Consider the following 16898-nt stretch of genomic DNA (forward strand, 5'->3'; position numbering starts at 1 on the left):
TGATTTTGACATATAAATGATTGTCAAATTGAATCTAAAGACATAAATGTTAAAATTAACACATTCAGACTGTCTCACTTCACCCTTTTTGCCACTGTAAAATGCCTATCGGCATTAATAAGAGTACATTGGGGGCATGAAATAAATGCAAATGACAATGCTATATAACTCGGGTATCTTTAACAACATACCCAAAGATCTATGCAAAAATCTGCGTTTGTCAGGAAATATGTTTGAGAAACATACACGTGACATCAGGAAAAGTAATTAATCATGATATTGTTTACTATCATACAAGAGTTTAGAATATAATAAGTTAGAATATAATATGCCTCTAACAGAGTAGGGCATTGTATCTCATTCATTTAGACCAAAAGAACACAATTGCATATAATACAACTTTACCAGTTTTGAGTACAAAAAGCTCCACTTTCCATAAAAAGAATTGAGCGTGAGAATGTATGACTCAAGGAAAGGATTCGCGTGCTTAAAACATACAATGCACTGATAGGGAGCCTATAGGAACGGCAAGGGCGTAGTTCATAAATAATCTGCAGGCATTTCCGGTATTTCCGAGATTCAATTCCCTGAATCAATCTCCATTTCTTGATTTTTTCTAAAAGCATATACCATGCTTCTAATCAATCAGTGAATTGCCTGAAAACCAGAAACTGGAGCCAATCCACCATAATAAATCATATTTGACATTTCTTAACAATTTGCCAAAGTAGAAACCCAAAGAAACAAAGACAAGACCAACTAAACAACCTTTAGAGCCTTTAACTGTCCCTAAGAAAAATTAAAAGCAAGAAGCTTCTACAGATTCAGTCCACTTTTGAACTCAAATTTGATGAAATTTGGCACCTCTCAAGCTCAAAATATTATCAAATGATACCCTAAATAAACGGTGGAAATGATGATGGTGACAATGACGGCATATTACAGCATTGTATTTACTAGTTACATCTGCCATATCTTTGACATTTACATATTCCTCCCTCGTGATAGAAGTAGCAAGGCCTTCCTCAAGATATTTTTCTATCAACTCATACAAGAGGTTTCTGACTGCTATCAATTATCATTTTTGAGATCATGAAACCACAATAAAAAGGTTTGTTAAATAAAATGCATAAGGCATCTGTGGCAACAAACTAGAGGCATAATGTCATGAAAATCACTACCCTGGGTGGGAGATGAAGTTGTTTCAGGTGGTGCCATCGCCAACAGTGGTGCAATGAATGGAGCAAGTGAAGAAGCCATAGACAGAAGATTTAGCACTTGACAAACTATCACATCTGATCAAAATGCCTATCCACGTGTCTATCAGCACCCCTTCCCAGACCTGCATGCCGTTGATCCCTAAAATGTCGAAGAAGGGCTTGTGCCTGTATCAGAAAATCCCACAACATATAGAGTTCACATACATATATAGCAATGCAGTTTAACCATAAAAGTTGATTTACACTATAATGTGCCTTTTGAAAAATCATGTAGAGGTTGAATTTCACCTTCTCCTTTGCTCGTGGAGTTCCAGATTGAGACAATGCAACTAGAGGTGGAATGGCACCTTCCTGTAAAACCAGAGCTCGGAACTTATTGCTATTTGTACAAAGTTGCAGAAGGGCTGCTGCAGCATTTTCCTTTCCCCTTTGAGACCCTATTTCAACCACTTCCACCAAAGCAGAAATGCCATGCTCCTCACCTATTGCAGCACGACCTTCTTGAATGGTTGATAGATTGGCCAAAACGGCAACTGCCTTATCTACCATTCCAGCCGCAGGGTTCATGAGTTCAATGAGATGCTTAACAGCACCAGCTCGTACAATGCGGCCTTTGTTCTCATGTAAGATGGACAAGTTAAATAAAGCAGTAGCAGCATCCTTCTTTCCTCGGGGAGTACCATTCATTAGGAGGTCCACTAAAGGTGGTATAGCACCGGACTGCCCAATGGCAATTTTATTTTCCTCCATGACTGATAAGCTGAATAAAGTTGCAGCAGCATTCTCTTTTGCTTCAGGATTACCTCCCCTAAGTACATTTATCAGGGGTTCAATGGCTCCTGCAGCAGCAATCTCAGTCTTGTTGTTGTCATTTATGGATAAGTTCAGCAAAGCAGTCACAGCATTTTCTTGGGTCTTTGAGTCTAAAGAACTAAGCAACCGAACCAAATGCCTCGTTGCTCCACAGTTCGCTATTGTGATCCTATTTTCCATATTGTATTTAGCAAGAAGGCGTAGCTCTCCTGCAGCTTCCCTTTGAATTTCGACAGAGTCACTTTCTAGATCTTCTACCAATTTTTCAACTTGTAGACGAATGCTTGACACATCAACATCTGAGTCAGCTAATGTGGAAGAGGAAATTGAAGGCACACTAATCCGATCCTCAGTTCGTCGGCCCCACAAATTTGGGATTCGCCCACCAGGAAATACTCTTTCAGATAATCTGGAGGTTCCTATGTCACTACGATGTGAACGGGCATTGGACAATGGTGTGGCTAACTCTCCAGAAACATCACTGCTGTATGGAGAGCAGTCACTTAAAGCTGCAATCCCTTCTGAAACAGGGGCATCTCCACCTGCTGATGTTTGCCCATCATCTAGACTTGAAGCAGTACTTGAAAGAGAGACATTTCGGCTGTGCCCTTGCATCTGATCAGAAACATGGTTGGTAATTTCTTCTGACGCTTGCATCTGATGCTCGCCATTAAATAAAGAAGATCTCTGTGTGCTTGTTTCTCCTTGTTCTGGGGTGAATCTTGACAAAAGCCCCAAGTTTTCCTTCTCAAGGTCAAACTCTTCTGAGGAAATTTCTTTTTGACACAAAGCTTCAGTGTCTGAGTTTTTGACCATGAAACTATTTGTAGCCGGCAAAAAGCCAGAATCAGAATCTGTGTTTTGCATTTGACTTCGTGGAGACATATTGTTCAGAAGTTTTGCTGGCTCAGGCAATGGGACATTGTTAGACTCACACCAATTTGCAATCAGTGCCTTTACAGTGTAGTTTGGAATGAGGTTTTTGTGGCTAAGGGTCTGAAGTGTTTTGGGACATGTTGTCATACCCTGATCCAGCCACTGTTGGATGTACACCCGCTCATATGTTTGCCCAGAAGCCACAATCACTGGATCTGACATCAACTCTAAGGAAAGAGGACAGCGAAAATCTGCAGGGATTGGGACTCCTGCTTCAGTTTGGGCTTGCTTGAGTTCAATCATGTAATCACACAATTGCTTGACTAAACCAATGATTTGATTGATATAATCCTCCTCCTGTTTGTCCTTGTCAGTGCGTGCATATTCTTTCTCCTTTTCCAGACAAGAGGCCTCTTTCAAAATATCTTGATTTGATATCAACTCAAGCTTTTCTGTAATCATTTTAAGTTTCTCATTGTCAACCTCAAGGCCTTCTCTCCGATCCCTCAAAACATTTTCTATATCTGCTGCTATTTGTTCATCACAAGACTCACGTGCATATTTTATTCTTTTTAGTTCCTGTGCACAGTGCTCAACCTATACAAACAAAGCATTAATGAATCTCAGAAGCATTACAAGTGACATGTTCTTACAAGCATCATATAAAAGATAAATTCTAAACACTGCAGACTCGTATAGAGTGCATCATTTCAAAGAGGTGCATCAAACAACAAATACCTGTGATTTTGTGTGATCAGAAAGATGTAAAGAAGCGAATGGCAGTGTGTTCAATATGCTACTTATTTTAACTGAAATACCCTCAAATTTTGGCTGGAACTGCTCACTATGCAAGGCCTGAATAACAGACAAACATAGTCAGTTCACTTTCCTCAATGAAAAGAGTATCCCTTAGATCAGAAGAAGTTAAACCTATCTGGCCAATAAATCAAAAGAAAAGTTATCTATATAAAAATGCAAGTGTAAATATTAGGCAAAAGCCTACAACACAACAGTAAGTTGTGAACCTCTGATTTGGGAGGTCTTGGGTTCGAATCTACTTGAATTAAATAAATAAATAAGAATAATTAATCAAAACACATAATAATTAATCTTGGCTTTGGCCTCTTACCAATCAAAAAAAAAATTATTAAAAAAAAAATGTAAATGTAAATATAACTGTTTCCCTTTCAACCATCAGTACCAATAGCAACAAAGTATTCATGTGTTCAAATTCAAAAGATTTTTCCACAGCAGGAAGATGATGTCTGCAACAAATATTTCCCGACCCAAAAAATACAGTAGCTCTCAGCATGGTAGCAATCCATCTACACAACATTAACATAGCATTACAATAAATGAAGTTCAATTACCCAGGTTTGGAACAGAAAAAACTAATCAAATTAAAAATAAAATTGCAAAAAAAATTAAGGATATATTATAAAAAATCAGAACCACTTCATAGTTCAAATTCAAAAGATTTAGCATTCCATGGTAGTAAGACGATATCTGCAACAAACATTTCCAAACCCAAGAAAACAAAAGTTCTCAGAATATTACAACATTGACATGGCAACACAAAAGAGTCTATTGAATTGAATCGCCCCAGTTTAGCGAAGGAAATAACCAGAAAATTGAGTGTAAAAGTTGAGAAAACAGATAATATATTTCAAAACATCAGAACCACTTCCTTAAATATTTGTGAGTTATTCCTAATTTTTTCCAAACCATCAAGGAGATTTTCAGGTCAAACCCCAGATTTGACTAGAAACCAGCAAAATGGTTGAATTAATATGAAAAACGCAGTAAGCCACAAATTACTTGCAAATTTTACTATTTTGGCTCTTGGACCTTTGCAAATAGAGAATCTTATACAAAATATAGAGCTATAATAGTCAACTTCAAAAATTTACAATAGTTATGAAACAAATTTGAAACAGGTATTGCAATAAAAGTGTAAAGTGACATCTAAATAAATGCAAATAAATAATTAGATTTCTTTCTGAGTCTCTTCCACTGAATCTCGGCAGAAGAAATCACATAATATGAACAACACAATAACTTCCATTCTATTAAAGTTAATAATACAACATTGATTGGCGCATTTAATGCAGTAGGTGCAACTTCTATCACTGCATATCCACAAGCAATAACAATAATGCCTAGTTCAATTACATTATTTGCTAATTGCAAATATTCAAAGATATTGAAGTCCAAACTTCTATGTCATTATCCTAAATGCCAGCATAATTTAATGTTGTAAACCTAGCACTGTCTACTACTATTTCAATGCCAACCTTGAAAAGTAAATTACAAACCAATATGATGACAAATAATTTTTGAATCCCCCCAGCCTGATGTTTATCTTTTGAATGGCTACACTGGACTTCATTCTATAACTCTGGAATTTATAAGATTTGCTGAAGCTGTTGAAGCTGTTTATCTTTAGCACAGTTCACCAAGATTCATCATGTTGCAGATTGTCTGGAATGATTACTATAATTCTACAGTATTTGATCATACTTTGTTTCACAAAAAAAAAACTGTTTTTATTTGTCAATCTTATTGACCCAAGAAACTACACTTGCTTCCAAACTAAAGGCATGTCCGGTAGGCTGTAGTCTACATATTGTCACAATACAACTCACCTTATGCCACTCTGTATTCATCACACCATATAAATTCCATACCAGAATTTAGAATTCCCTTTACATCTCTACATTCCCCCTTAACTGCATACCAGAGCAAGCCTTAAAAGCAGTCATAAATCTAGAAACTACACTCACTTCATAACAAAAGTTAGGCCAGTGCTTAATGAGATTAATCGAACCCCAGCTGCCTTGCTATATAATGATTCACTTCTTTAAAAGAGAATTGCCTGTAAATTTGATTTGTCTCCATTGCATTAGATGAAACTTACTGTGCAATTTTAACTTGTTTCAACTCCTTTTGAACATAATCTAAAAATTAAGGTAAGTTTTTCCTCCCATCAAAAATCAATTATAAGCCAATAATACTGTAAACCTATGTCTGTCATCTTAAATGCCTTACAGAATTCATACTTTTCTTTAAGACTCTTTCATTAATTAACTTTCTTATCTATGGCACACAGAAATACTTCTCCAGGGGTAACCAGCTGTCCCCATATATGTGACATTTGGAGGGTGCGGATGTTAATGTTTATAGCTTCTGTCGGACAAAAGATGATAAGTTTTGAACTTAAAGGTTAACTTCTTGATTAAATATTATTGTGTGTGTGTGTGCACGCGCGCACGCATGTGTATAATTACATATATATATAACACTCTCTAATATATGATAGTTATAAATCAAAATTCTTTATTTGTATATTTTCTCATACATAATTGCTATGCCCATTTATATTTTCATTTCAAGTAATCTCTAGGTTTGTACTTTAATTGAACCTGCTGCTCACGTGTCCTTTATCGACGTGACTCGGTTTTCTTCAAGCATTAATGTCCTAGCCGATGGTAGTAAATGTTCTTATCACTTTTAATGTGCATTGGCTTTATTAATCTCACGGGTCTATTACTTGCGTTGACCACTCACGTCGGATCCCGTGTCTTGTCGCCCGTATCCATACCAATCATGTTCGGGCTTGATTAGTTAAGGAAGACTCATGTTCGAACTTTTCATGTTATGTGTATAGCCAAAGGGTGTAGATAAGGTCACACCCCTATGATAGGATATATTATAGGAATATCACGAGATATATCAAACACATTGAATAATAATAATATTTTAACAGCAGTCCGACTTTATCAGACATATAGTGCCACTGTCAAATCAATTTCCTTTAAGTACTCATATATTAAGGTGGTAGAAAATCAAAGACATTGATCATTTTCAAAGCTTACTAATATAATAGTAAGAGAATATATATTGGAGTAAATTGAAATATATATATATATATATACATATTGAAGGATATTGATACAAGTGAAATATAAATTTAATTGAGAAAATCAACAGTGGGTACATGTCAGAAACATCCCCAATACATACTCCATCAATGAAACCTGCATAGAAACATCCTGGAAAGGGCTGTCATACAGAGGCCAGATATCCCTGGATAGGAAGCACATTCTTTAAAATAAACATAAAAACAAAAATGTCCCATTCCTTTTAAATAAGAGAAGTGAGAGGCCCACAATGCCCCTACAACCCTTTCAGAACCCTTAAACTAAATTTGCAGTCCTCTTTTTAAAAGTTGACAAATACAACGATAACACACATTTCAATTTTTTTGTGTTTTCACGTTTGTAAGCAATGAGTTTTCAGCAGTGACATCACGGAGTGGAGAAGAGGAGAATGCCATTACAGCAGTAGGGCAAGTTTTATATTTTTCAAAGAAAAAAGATCTCTTTTCCATGATTGTAAATATTTAATGAATTGAGGCAAATCTTTTGATTTGCAATCTCTTTTTTTAATCAAACAATAACACAGTCAGCAATGGAAGCAGTAAAAAAGTTGGCATGGAACAAACAAACTGAATTGGTCATTCATCAGAATGTGGACGTTTGTAGACCATGTTGCAGGAAGATGCGTTCAGGGACTGGGACGCATCTCCCGAAGCGGAAATGTTTGCAGAGATGTTCCTGCTTGCAGGAGAAGTCCCGCCTGCATTTCCATAAGTTTCCAATTAAAGTTCTAACCGCCTTGCAATTTAAAGCCAATAAACACACAGTTGGGGCAGACAAGGAATGATTTTGACACAGATTCCGAAAAACCAATGGATTTTTCTGATCAATGCAGTTTTACAGTATAAAACCCACAAATATAATCCCCCCCATGCCTGTACCATGTATGTATTCTATGTTTGCAAATTAGGCAGTTTTAAAGCAAGCAGAAACATTCCTACTTGAAGAAAACGTCCCACCCGCATTTCCTTAACTTTTCAATAAAAACTCTAATTGTGGTGTAATTTAAACCCAATAAAAATACAGTTTTGGAAGTTAGGGAGTGGTTTAAACAGGAAAAACCAAAGGATTTTGCCGATAAAAGTGCTTCTACCATGTAAAACCCACTTTAATACTCTATGGCTGCACTATTTTTGTATTCAGTACTGTGTATTTCCTAGGCACTAAGTTTGTATTCAAATAAGGCAGTTTTAATGCCTAATCTGACAGTTTTAGTGACTAATCCCACATTTTTTCAAAGTTGAGGTGGTGGTAATGACTATGCCTATATATTTTTTCAGGATCAGGGGCAACTTTTAGTGGCCATGCCCATGGTTTTTTGGGGAAGTTAAATCTTCTGTTTTGAAAGTTGAATGGCATGACACTTTCAATATTAATTTTAGCAAATTAATAAATTCAATTTTAAAAAATGCATCCCCAAGTATCCCCTGTCCTCTATTATTCAAATCAGACATACCGACACCAATTAACAATCTCTCATTCCAATACCAATACCCATCTCCCAGCAGCCATGATTGAAGTCTGTTGCTGATGTGGAATAGCGAGATAGCCTGTCTGTATGCCCTTCTGTCTTCTTGAGACCTTATGCAAAGTGCCCCTTCAAAACCATTATAACTCTTTTGAAATTTGTAGTAGCTTCATACGAATAAAAAGAATTAAAAATAAGGGGAGAGTAGACACTGATGATGCCATCTAGGGAAAAAAGATTTTAGCCAGTTGTACCAAGGTATTCAGTCACCTTTTGCAAATGACAGGATTTGACCAAAGATAACCATAGCTGAAATGCCCAAGGTAGATAGATTTTTTATGGAGGGCGAAGTAAAATTTAAGGGTATGCCAGTAGAGTCTATACAATTTTCTATGCCATCTAGGATTACTAGTGTTGAGGTTTATATAATTAAGAAAGCGGAAGACCAATGAGAAGCAAAAGGAAAGCCTAACTTACTGGATTCTCCTACTGACTGGATGGAGATGGAAACCGAGGAGTTCAGATGCGCAGGTGGAAGCTGATGCTCCCGGAAGCCCACAGAAAGCATTACAGCTTCTTGTGGATGCACAGGGCTGCACATCCACCGGGAGTTGAAATGCTTCTTTTGGGCTTCCGGGAGCATCCAGATGCCCAAAACAAAACAAATCACCGAAAGCCAGTAAAAATTTAGAACATGTTGCTCAGTTTCTGGATTAGATTGTGTGGAGATTTTTGTCATCAACGTTTCGAATCACACTACGTGATCCATCATCAGGATGACTCCTGCTCTCTCATCCTGATGATGGATCACGTAGTGTGATTCGAAACGTTGATGACAAAAATCTCCACACAATCTAATCCAGAAACTGATCAACATAACTAAGATGGATTGTGGAAATCTGATCGCATTAATTGATACCCTACATGGGAGGGAAATTTGTTTCAAATCCAAGCAGCTGGAGTTGTTAAGGATTAAACTGATGAAAAAATTTAGAACATTTCAATCAAGACATGATAATATGAGTTTTTTATTAAAAAAATTCCACTAAAACCTAAAATGGTCCTTAACGAGGCCATCTATTGCTTTAGCATATCATTTTGTTTTCTATTTTGCTCTCTTCTCTTTTGGTCTTCATTTTGACATTTTGGAAGGCGGGTGATTATTTCCGAAGAGAAGCAGGAGCTATAAGGAGATATAAGCATCTAAGGTAAGCATTTAACCCTATTCTAAGCCTTCCAATGATTTTTTTTTCAGATTTTGATGATTTTTTTTCAAGTTTAGGATGAAAATTTTCAATTTAAAAAAAATTAATTAAGAAAAAAGTTTAGCTCTCTGTTTTAATGCTTTTGTATCTTTTTATGCACTAGTATGCTTGAATTTCTTCAGTTTTTTCTAATTTTAATATATTTATTTCTTATAATACAAGAGATTAGATTGCAAGAATGGCCAGTAGTGAAAGTTCAGTAGGAGGACGAGGAGCCAATAAATTCAAAATTGATATAGGATCTCCTTTATTGTGTACCACAAGAATTTCAGAGTTTGTAGGAGGTGGGTCATATATTTGGAAGTGTAACATATGTGATAGTAGACCATTTAATAGCTCATATTCTCGAGTTAAACTTCACTTTATGGGCTGTACTAGTAAAGGGATGGGAATGTGCAAAGGCAAAGATAAGAAGGAGGTGTCCCAGAACAAATAGCAGGATTTATAAAAGAACAAGAAGAGGTTGACAAATTGGTTAGAAGATCGAAACTAACTTCTTCTATTGGTCCATTTGGAAATAAAAAATGCAATTACCCACAGAATCAATTGCAGCCTCCAAATATCCATTCTTTCCTATACCAGAAGTGGAGGATGAAGTAGGAATTACCACCCATAAAAGAGGTCCATTGGACATAACTTTTTAAATGGAGGCAAGAGAAATTGTTTATCAAGCCATTGGACATTGCCTCTATGCCAATGATTTTCTTTTCAACTTGGCGAGATCACCATATTGAAAGGAGATGGTGGTGACCATCAATAGTGCATTCGCTGGTTACACAAGTCCTAGGTATGAAAAGGTGCATACCACCATATTCCAAAAAGAGAGGACTTCTATAAAGAAATCTCTTCAACAAATTAACGATTCTTGGATTAATTTGGATGTTTCTATTATTTCCGATGGATGAAAAGAAACTAGAAGTCATCCATTGATTAATGTTATTGCGATGTCCCTCAAAGGAGCAATGTTTTTTAGGCCAGTTGATTGTGAAGTGGAAGTGAAATTCACATAGTTCATTTCTAGAATTCTTATTGAGTCCATAAAGATGGTGGGTAGTGATCATAGACAATGCAAAAAATTGTAGGGAGGCAAGTGCTTTGGTTGAGGGCCGATATGACCACATTTTTCAAACACTGCACATCGTACACTCCCTCAACTTTGGTGATGCAATAAATTGGAGTTTAAATAGGGTGGGTGAAACAAATATACCATGAGGAGATCCAGATGTTTGTGATGAACCACCAAATGTCACAATCAATATTCAAAGCTTTTTAAAATTGGAGTTGTTGAAAATAAATTGTAATTACTAAAATTAATTTATTTATTTTTCATAAATTTTATGTCATCTTCAATTATCAATTTGTATATAAATTTTCTTACTATTTATTCACATATTGTTATTAACTCACTTAGCTTGTTGAGACTCTATTTTCATCTCATACTATAGTTGTGAGACAACTACTCAAGGTGCAAGAAGCATTGAACCAAATGGTTATTTGAAATTTCCAACCAATGGGTTGTATGGAAGGCTTTACATTCAGAGAAAGCACAAAGGTCAAGACATTGGTCTCGAATGGCAGTTGGTGGATTCATGTGCAATATGTACTGGATTTCACCGAGCCTATTATGACGATGCTTCAAATTTGATATAGATGCACCTTGTTTGGGGGGTGTTTATGACGACATGGACACAATGGTAGAGAAGGTAAAAAATGCAAAACAAAAACATGAGAATGACAACATGGAATGTGAAAACTTATACAATAAGGTGGAATCAATCATTCATCATCGTTGGTAAAAGATGACCACCCCATTCACCTCCTTGCATATGCCCTAACTTTGAGGTGCTATAGAATGTACTTTTTATGCCAGAGAGATTATGACCATATACAAATGAAGAAGTTGCTAATGGGTGCAAGAAAGCTTTTGAAAGACTTCCCAGATGAACAAGTGCAAAAAAAAGTTAGGATAGAATTTGGCTTATTTGCCTTAGAAAGAAATCATAGTACAACTATTAATGACCAAAATGACATGGAAGCTATATGTTACGAAGAGGAGAGATTGTTGACACTTGGAGTGGTAGCAAACATGTATTAATGATAGGTTTTTTCATTGATTTCAACATATGTTCTTTGGTTGGAGATAGACTCAAATTTTGTATATAGCAAGTCATTGATCAGTTCAGTGCAAGCAGTGATTGAGAGATTTGGATATGTGAGCTTACATTTGTATAGGAGTGTATAAATCATGTCTATGTTCATTGTACTTGACTTGATATATTGGTTGAGTTACAAATTGTTTGGTAAAGACCAATAGCAAACCAAGGAGCAAGAAAACATGCCAGAGGCAATTGCAATCTTTTTGTTATTGCTTGATGGCGAGCATAAATTAATGTTGGCGAGCATAGAAGTTCTTAGAAGATTGTTTGAAGCGTGTATGTGGGGATTTGTTAGTCATTTAGCTTATTCTAGAAAGTTTGATGATGGGTAACATGCGATGCATTTTACTATCAATCGATTAAATCATTGTAGCATGTTGAATTTTATTGGCAAGCATTATATTCATATTGTAGCATGTGGAACACTTCATGTAATGTTTGTATAATTGCTTGAAAAGGCTTGTATGTCCTAACGTGGTCCTATGTAATTAATTGTCCATCGACCTATTTAATTATTTATAATTGGTATAAAGGAAAGTTATTTTTCCTCATTGTAATGCATTGAATGATAAGTATAGATGTGAGCCTTAATGCTGGATTGTCAAAGCAAAGTTGAGAAGTTGTCGGATGCTTTGAGAAGATGCATGAGTGAAATCTATCATTCCTAGTGGACTTCAAAGGAACTATTTTGGCAAGTAAGTTGCAGATAAATCAGTTCACATTCTTGGATTTGTTATCCTAATTAAAGGTGGTTGAACCTTTCATCCTTTAAGCAATGAGCTCAAGCAGTGTGCCTTTTATTCTTATCAACTCCTAATAGGGTTGGAACCTTCTAACAAGGGTTCAAGGTCTCCTAAAAAGGATATGTCCTTTACCAGGGACTGTTGTACTCAGTGCATTATGTTTGACTCCTAACAGGGTCGCATCCTTTCACAAGGAACTTATATATCAATACATCATGGTACCCACTGGATTTTTCCCTCTCATCAAGGACTTTCCTAGAGAACAAAAATCAATGTGTTATGGGATATGATTTCTTATTATTGTGTGTTTTTGTTTTAATTGTTGGTTATCAGTTATATAAGTTTGAAATTAACTATATTTGTGCACAACTAATACATCCCCCCTTCTCAGTTGTGAGGTGTGGACTTTACTTCTTAACAAGTGGTATCAAAGCATTAGGTCCTCCTTGAGAAGGAAGCTTAGCAGCTTGAGGAGATCTATAATGGTATATAGGAAGGAAAATCCTAAATTTGATGGAGATAATTATGACATCTAGAAGAAAAAGATCAAAACACATCTGATCTGTATGGGAATCGATTATTAGATGACCATAAAGAATGAGACTGCTATTAAATCCAAGAGCAAACTGTCTTCATGCACCGATGTAGAGAAGGAATTTTAGTATAACATGATTGCAAGAGAAGCACTTAATAGCGCATTATCAACAACGGAGTTTGCAAAGGTAAAGGAATTTTACTCTGCACATGAGATCCGGATTAAGTTAGAGATGCTATATGAAGGAGATGAGTAGACTAAGAAGGCAAAGTTGCAGAATTGGAAAGCAAGATTGGAAAGTGCAAAAGGAAGATGAGAACATCAGAGCTTATGTTCAAAGAATCACAAAGATTGTGGCAGGGATAAAGAACACATGAGTAATATTTGAAGATGGGATAGTACAGAAAATTCTCAAATCCTTGACACCATCCTATGAGAACAAAGTCAATGCTAATGAGGAAGCGATTCCTCTCATCAAGGGATGCAATAGGGAGGTGTTAATTGATAAGTTACAAGCTTTACTAAATTGAAAGATTCTTTACCTAGGCTTGAAACTGCATTTAAGGTTGTTGTTCATTAAGATTAAAGAGTATTAACAAAGAGTGTGAGCACTAGTAGCAGAAACCTTGGAGATTATGCCAAGCACTAGGCAAAAATAAGGGAAGAAGAAAGAAAGTTGGATGAGCTTGAATGTTACATCCCAATTTTTGACCTGATTTAAAATGTAGCCGTTGAGTTTCAGATGAAGTCAATTGGCAGTTTAATTCGTTATAATCCTAAGAAATGGTAAAACGGTTAGTCGTTATAATTTCAAAGTGAGGATAACAAGTTAGTTGATCATTTATCACAAATTCATGGAATTCAGAAGATGGTTAACCGATATGATGATTTATGATTAAATAATTTATTATGATAATATAATTTAATTACAGAGAACTTCCTTGCAGGAAACATGTCGAAGGGGTGGAAGCATTGTCAGAAAAGAATTAGGCAGGAGCGTCACCATCACTAGGCAAATGGGTTGAGGACCTGGCGACTTGGAACAGGATACATTTACGGGACTCGCATGAGTTATTTAAATATATAATTTAATTAAAATAATTGGGTTAAAAATATAAAGTATCTCAAAGATTTTAATTTATCTTTCATCATATTATTTTAATAAATATTTATAAGCATGCATATTAATATAGAATAAAAATGATTTGGAACCATTATCATTTAATAATTTAATAGAGTGATGTTTAGTTGTACATTATAATAATATTAGAGTTATAATAATTGAAATATTATAAATTTAAAATTATAATCTTCCAATTCTTCTTTTCAACTTCTTATTTTTCTTTTATTCTTTTCTCTCTTCATAGTCGATTTAATAATTGGAATCCGATTGGTCATCTTGGAATTTGAATGGATTCTTTCTTTGAAACCGATGGAAGCTAACAAGTCATGACTCGTTCTTTTTATGTGAACCTAGGAAGGAGTCGGATTCATTCTTTTTCCCACTCGGCTATGATTCTTACTATCTCTTCCATTTATTGTATTATAAGGAATCGAAATAGGAGTAGATGATATACGTTCTTAGAATCCCGTCTTTCTCTTAATAAACTCAACCTTAACCGAAGGAGCCAAGAAAACAAGAGTTGTTGAAGAAAGCCGTGGGAAGGGAAAGAACCATTATTCTGTAACATCCAAGTTTTCTATGGCAGCGATTTACTCCCTTATAGATACTATTGTCTTTATTACTTCAATCCGTGAGTTGAGAGTTCCCTCAAAATTATCAAATTCAAACGTCCAAAGCAAGCGGCAGCTTTGCCATGTATTTCAGCCATCGAGAAGTAAGTCATCTACCAGTGATATTTCTGCTAGTAACGTCTCAGCATAACTAGAAAGGACAAATAAGAGTTCGGGATTATCATATCAATACCATATACACATCAGGTCATGCTATTTCAATATCATTTTATAACAGCCGGTTAGGCTCATAAGATTCTTCTTTTCAAATTTATTCCAAGTTACAACATGAATTTGATGTATATTTCCTTTGATTATCAGTCCTCTTTTTAGACTTTCATAATTAATTAGATACTATCCAATGTTAATTTTTTCAAGTAGCCTCAAAAACATAATATTTCTGGTTACAGTTGTGATCAGCAATTCTATGCATAGTGAGGTTTGCAGCAAGTTCAGTAATCTTCATGATGATATTTAGATGATATCTTGTTGAAATTACAAATTGTACTTCTTAAACTTAGCCCTATGCATGGCAAGTGAAAGCCAAGAAAAACATAGTATGGATCCATAATCATTATGCCAATAGATATTAGAATTAAAAAATCAAATTCTAAACTCTTAAAGAACATAATCATGTAATCACAGATTGTGAAATGCCGGATGCATGTAATTCTCTTGTATAATTAACAGAATCGGTTGTTCTGAGAATTCCGAACACCTGGGACTCACCTGGTTGTGTAACTGAGGAAATGGGTGATGAGGTGAAAGAAAGGAATCTGCAATAACATGAAACAGTAATCAATTATATCAATGTTTATCATTTTAATATGAATTAATTAATAGCTCATGCTTGACCTTGTTGTAATCTCTTGCTGTCAAGTTGTATGGTGTTAAATACTAGGATGCCCAGTGGATGGCAAGATGACCCCTGTCTATTCCGAGTAGGGAGGACCTTTCTCGTTAAAGATCATGTGGGGATAAGATTTGGTCCAAGGTTGGGTGGTTAAGCCCCTAACAATGTTTCACCTCTCTCCAAGATGTCAGTCAAGCGTCAAGCAGAGATAAGCTATACATTCAATTATTTATCGGAAACAAGTATTATCACTTTTATTTATGAGGAGGTAAAATTAAATTGAGATAGATTCATGGATTGTTTTTCAATTCTATCAATATTGAATATAAGTATATTTCTAATCTTGAGTTACTGTCACAATTAAGCAATTAGAAGAAAAGGAACCTATAGCACTAAATTGATGGAGTGATGACTGGAACCCTAGGTGATACAATGGGCTCAGAAGCCCTAACTGAATCCATGGTAGCAGAAGCCCTAATTGAATTAGTGGTATCGGAAGCCCTAATTGAATCAGTAGTATCGAAAACCCTAATTGAATCTGTGGTAACGAAAGCCCTGATTGAATCAGTGGTATCAGAAGCCCTAAATGAACTGATGGTAAACGATGCCCTAAATATTACAGTGGTATATAATGCCCTAATTTTAAATATAGTGGCATTTAATTGTGATCATCATTTGATTTTGATATAGCGGTTTTTAGATGATACTCATCATGCGTAATTGTTATAGTGTATTTGTGGACTAACCCGAGTGGTTGCAGAAGCATCCCTAGTTTGATTTCAATCTCAATTTTCCAAGGTATGTGGTTTTCAATTTCTGTAGTAATTTCATTTTGATGGTACTTCAAGTTTTTAGTTAAGAAATTTTGTCAAACTGATTTTAACAGTAAATCTTATTCAAATGAACATGAATGATATAAGTGTCTTCCTATGAAACGAAGTAATAATCTGATTTCCTATGAGTATGTTAGTTGTTAATTTAGACCCAAGAAAACTGGATGTTACATTGAAGCTTTGATCGCAAAGATAGAAGAAAGAGGTAAGGGAATAGTTCAAGGCAAATTACCTATGATCTATTATTCATGCAAGAAAGTTGGTCACTTTGCATCAAGATGTCCTACTAGAGAATCTAAGGTTAAGCCTAGACCCTACAAGTCAAATTTCATAGAAAAGGCTTCTATGTTAGTGATGATGAGATTGAGCTTAAGGATATTAACTTTGAAGAGGGTAATAATAAAGATGAAATAGGATTTGTCGCAATTAAAGATGAGAGTTTTGTTAAGGAAGAAAAAACTTTG

General features: G+C 35.4%; 1 protein-coding gene across 5 annotated transcripts in view; it reads right to left on the reverse strand.

The window, feature by feature from the left end:
- Nucleotides 1-312: 312 nt before the first annotated feature.
- PUB4 (RING/U-box superfamily protein with ARM repeat domain-containing protein) overlaps nt 313-16898 on the reverse strand; it is a 94815-nt gene continuing 78229 nt past the window's right edge. For 4 of the 5 annotated variants that reach the window (XM_089832480.1, XM_089832481.1, XM_089832483.1 and 1 more), the window contains 3 exons: nt 3648-3764; nt 1509-3506; nt 313-1385 (listed from right to left, as the gene is read on the reverse strand). In XM_089832480.1, the coding sequence (XP_089688606.1) occupies nt 1290-1385; nt 1509-3506; nt 3648-3764 (2211 nt within the window). In that variant the 3' untranslated portion in view covers nt 313-1289. Of the gene's footprint in view, nt 1386-1508; nt 3507-3647; nt 3765-4110; nt 4235-16898 lie in introns of all 5 variants that reach the window. The other variant, XM_089832482.1, reaches the window with a different exon arrangement.

The sequence above is a fragment of the Cupressus sempervirens genome, chromosome 5, assembly GCF_028749045.1.
Source record: "Cupressus sempervirens isolate cs-2001-9-10 chromosome 5, ASM2874904v1, whole genome shotgun sequence".
NCBI lineage: Eukaryota > Viridiplantae > Streptophyta > Pinopsida > Cupressales > Cupressaceae > Cupressus > Cupressus sempervirens.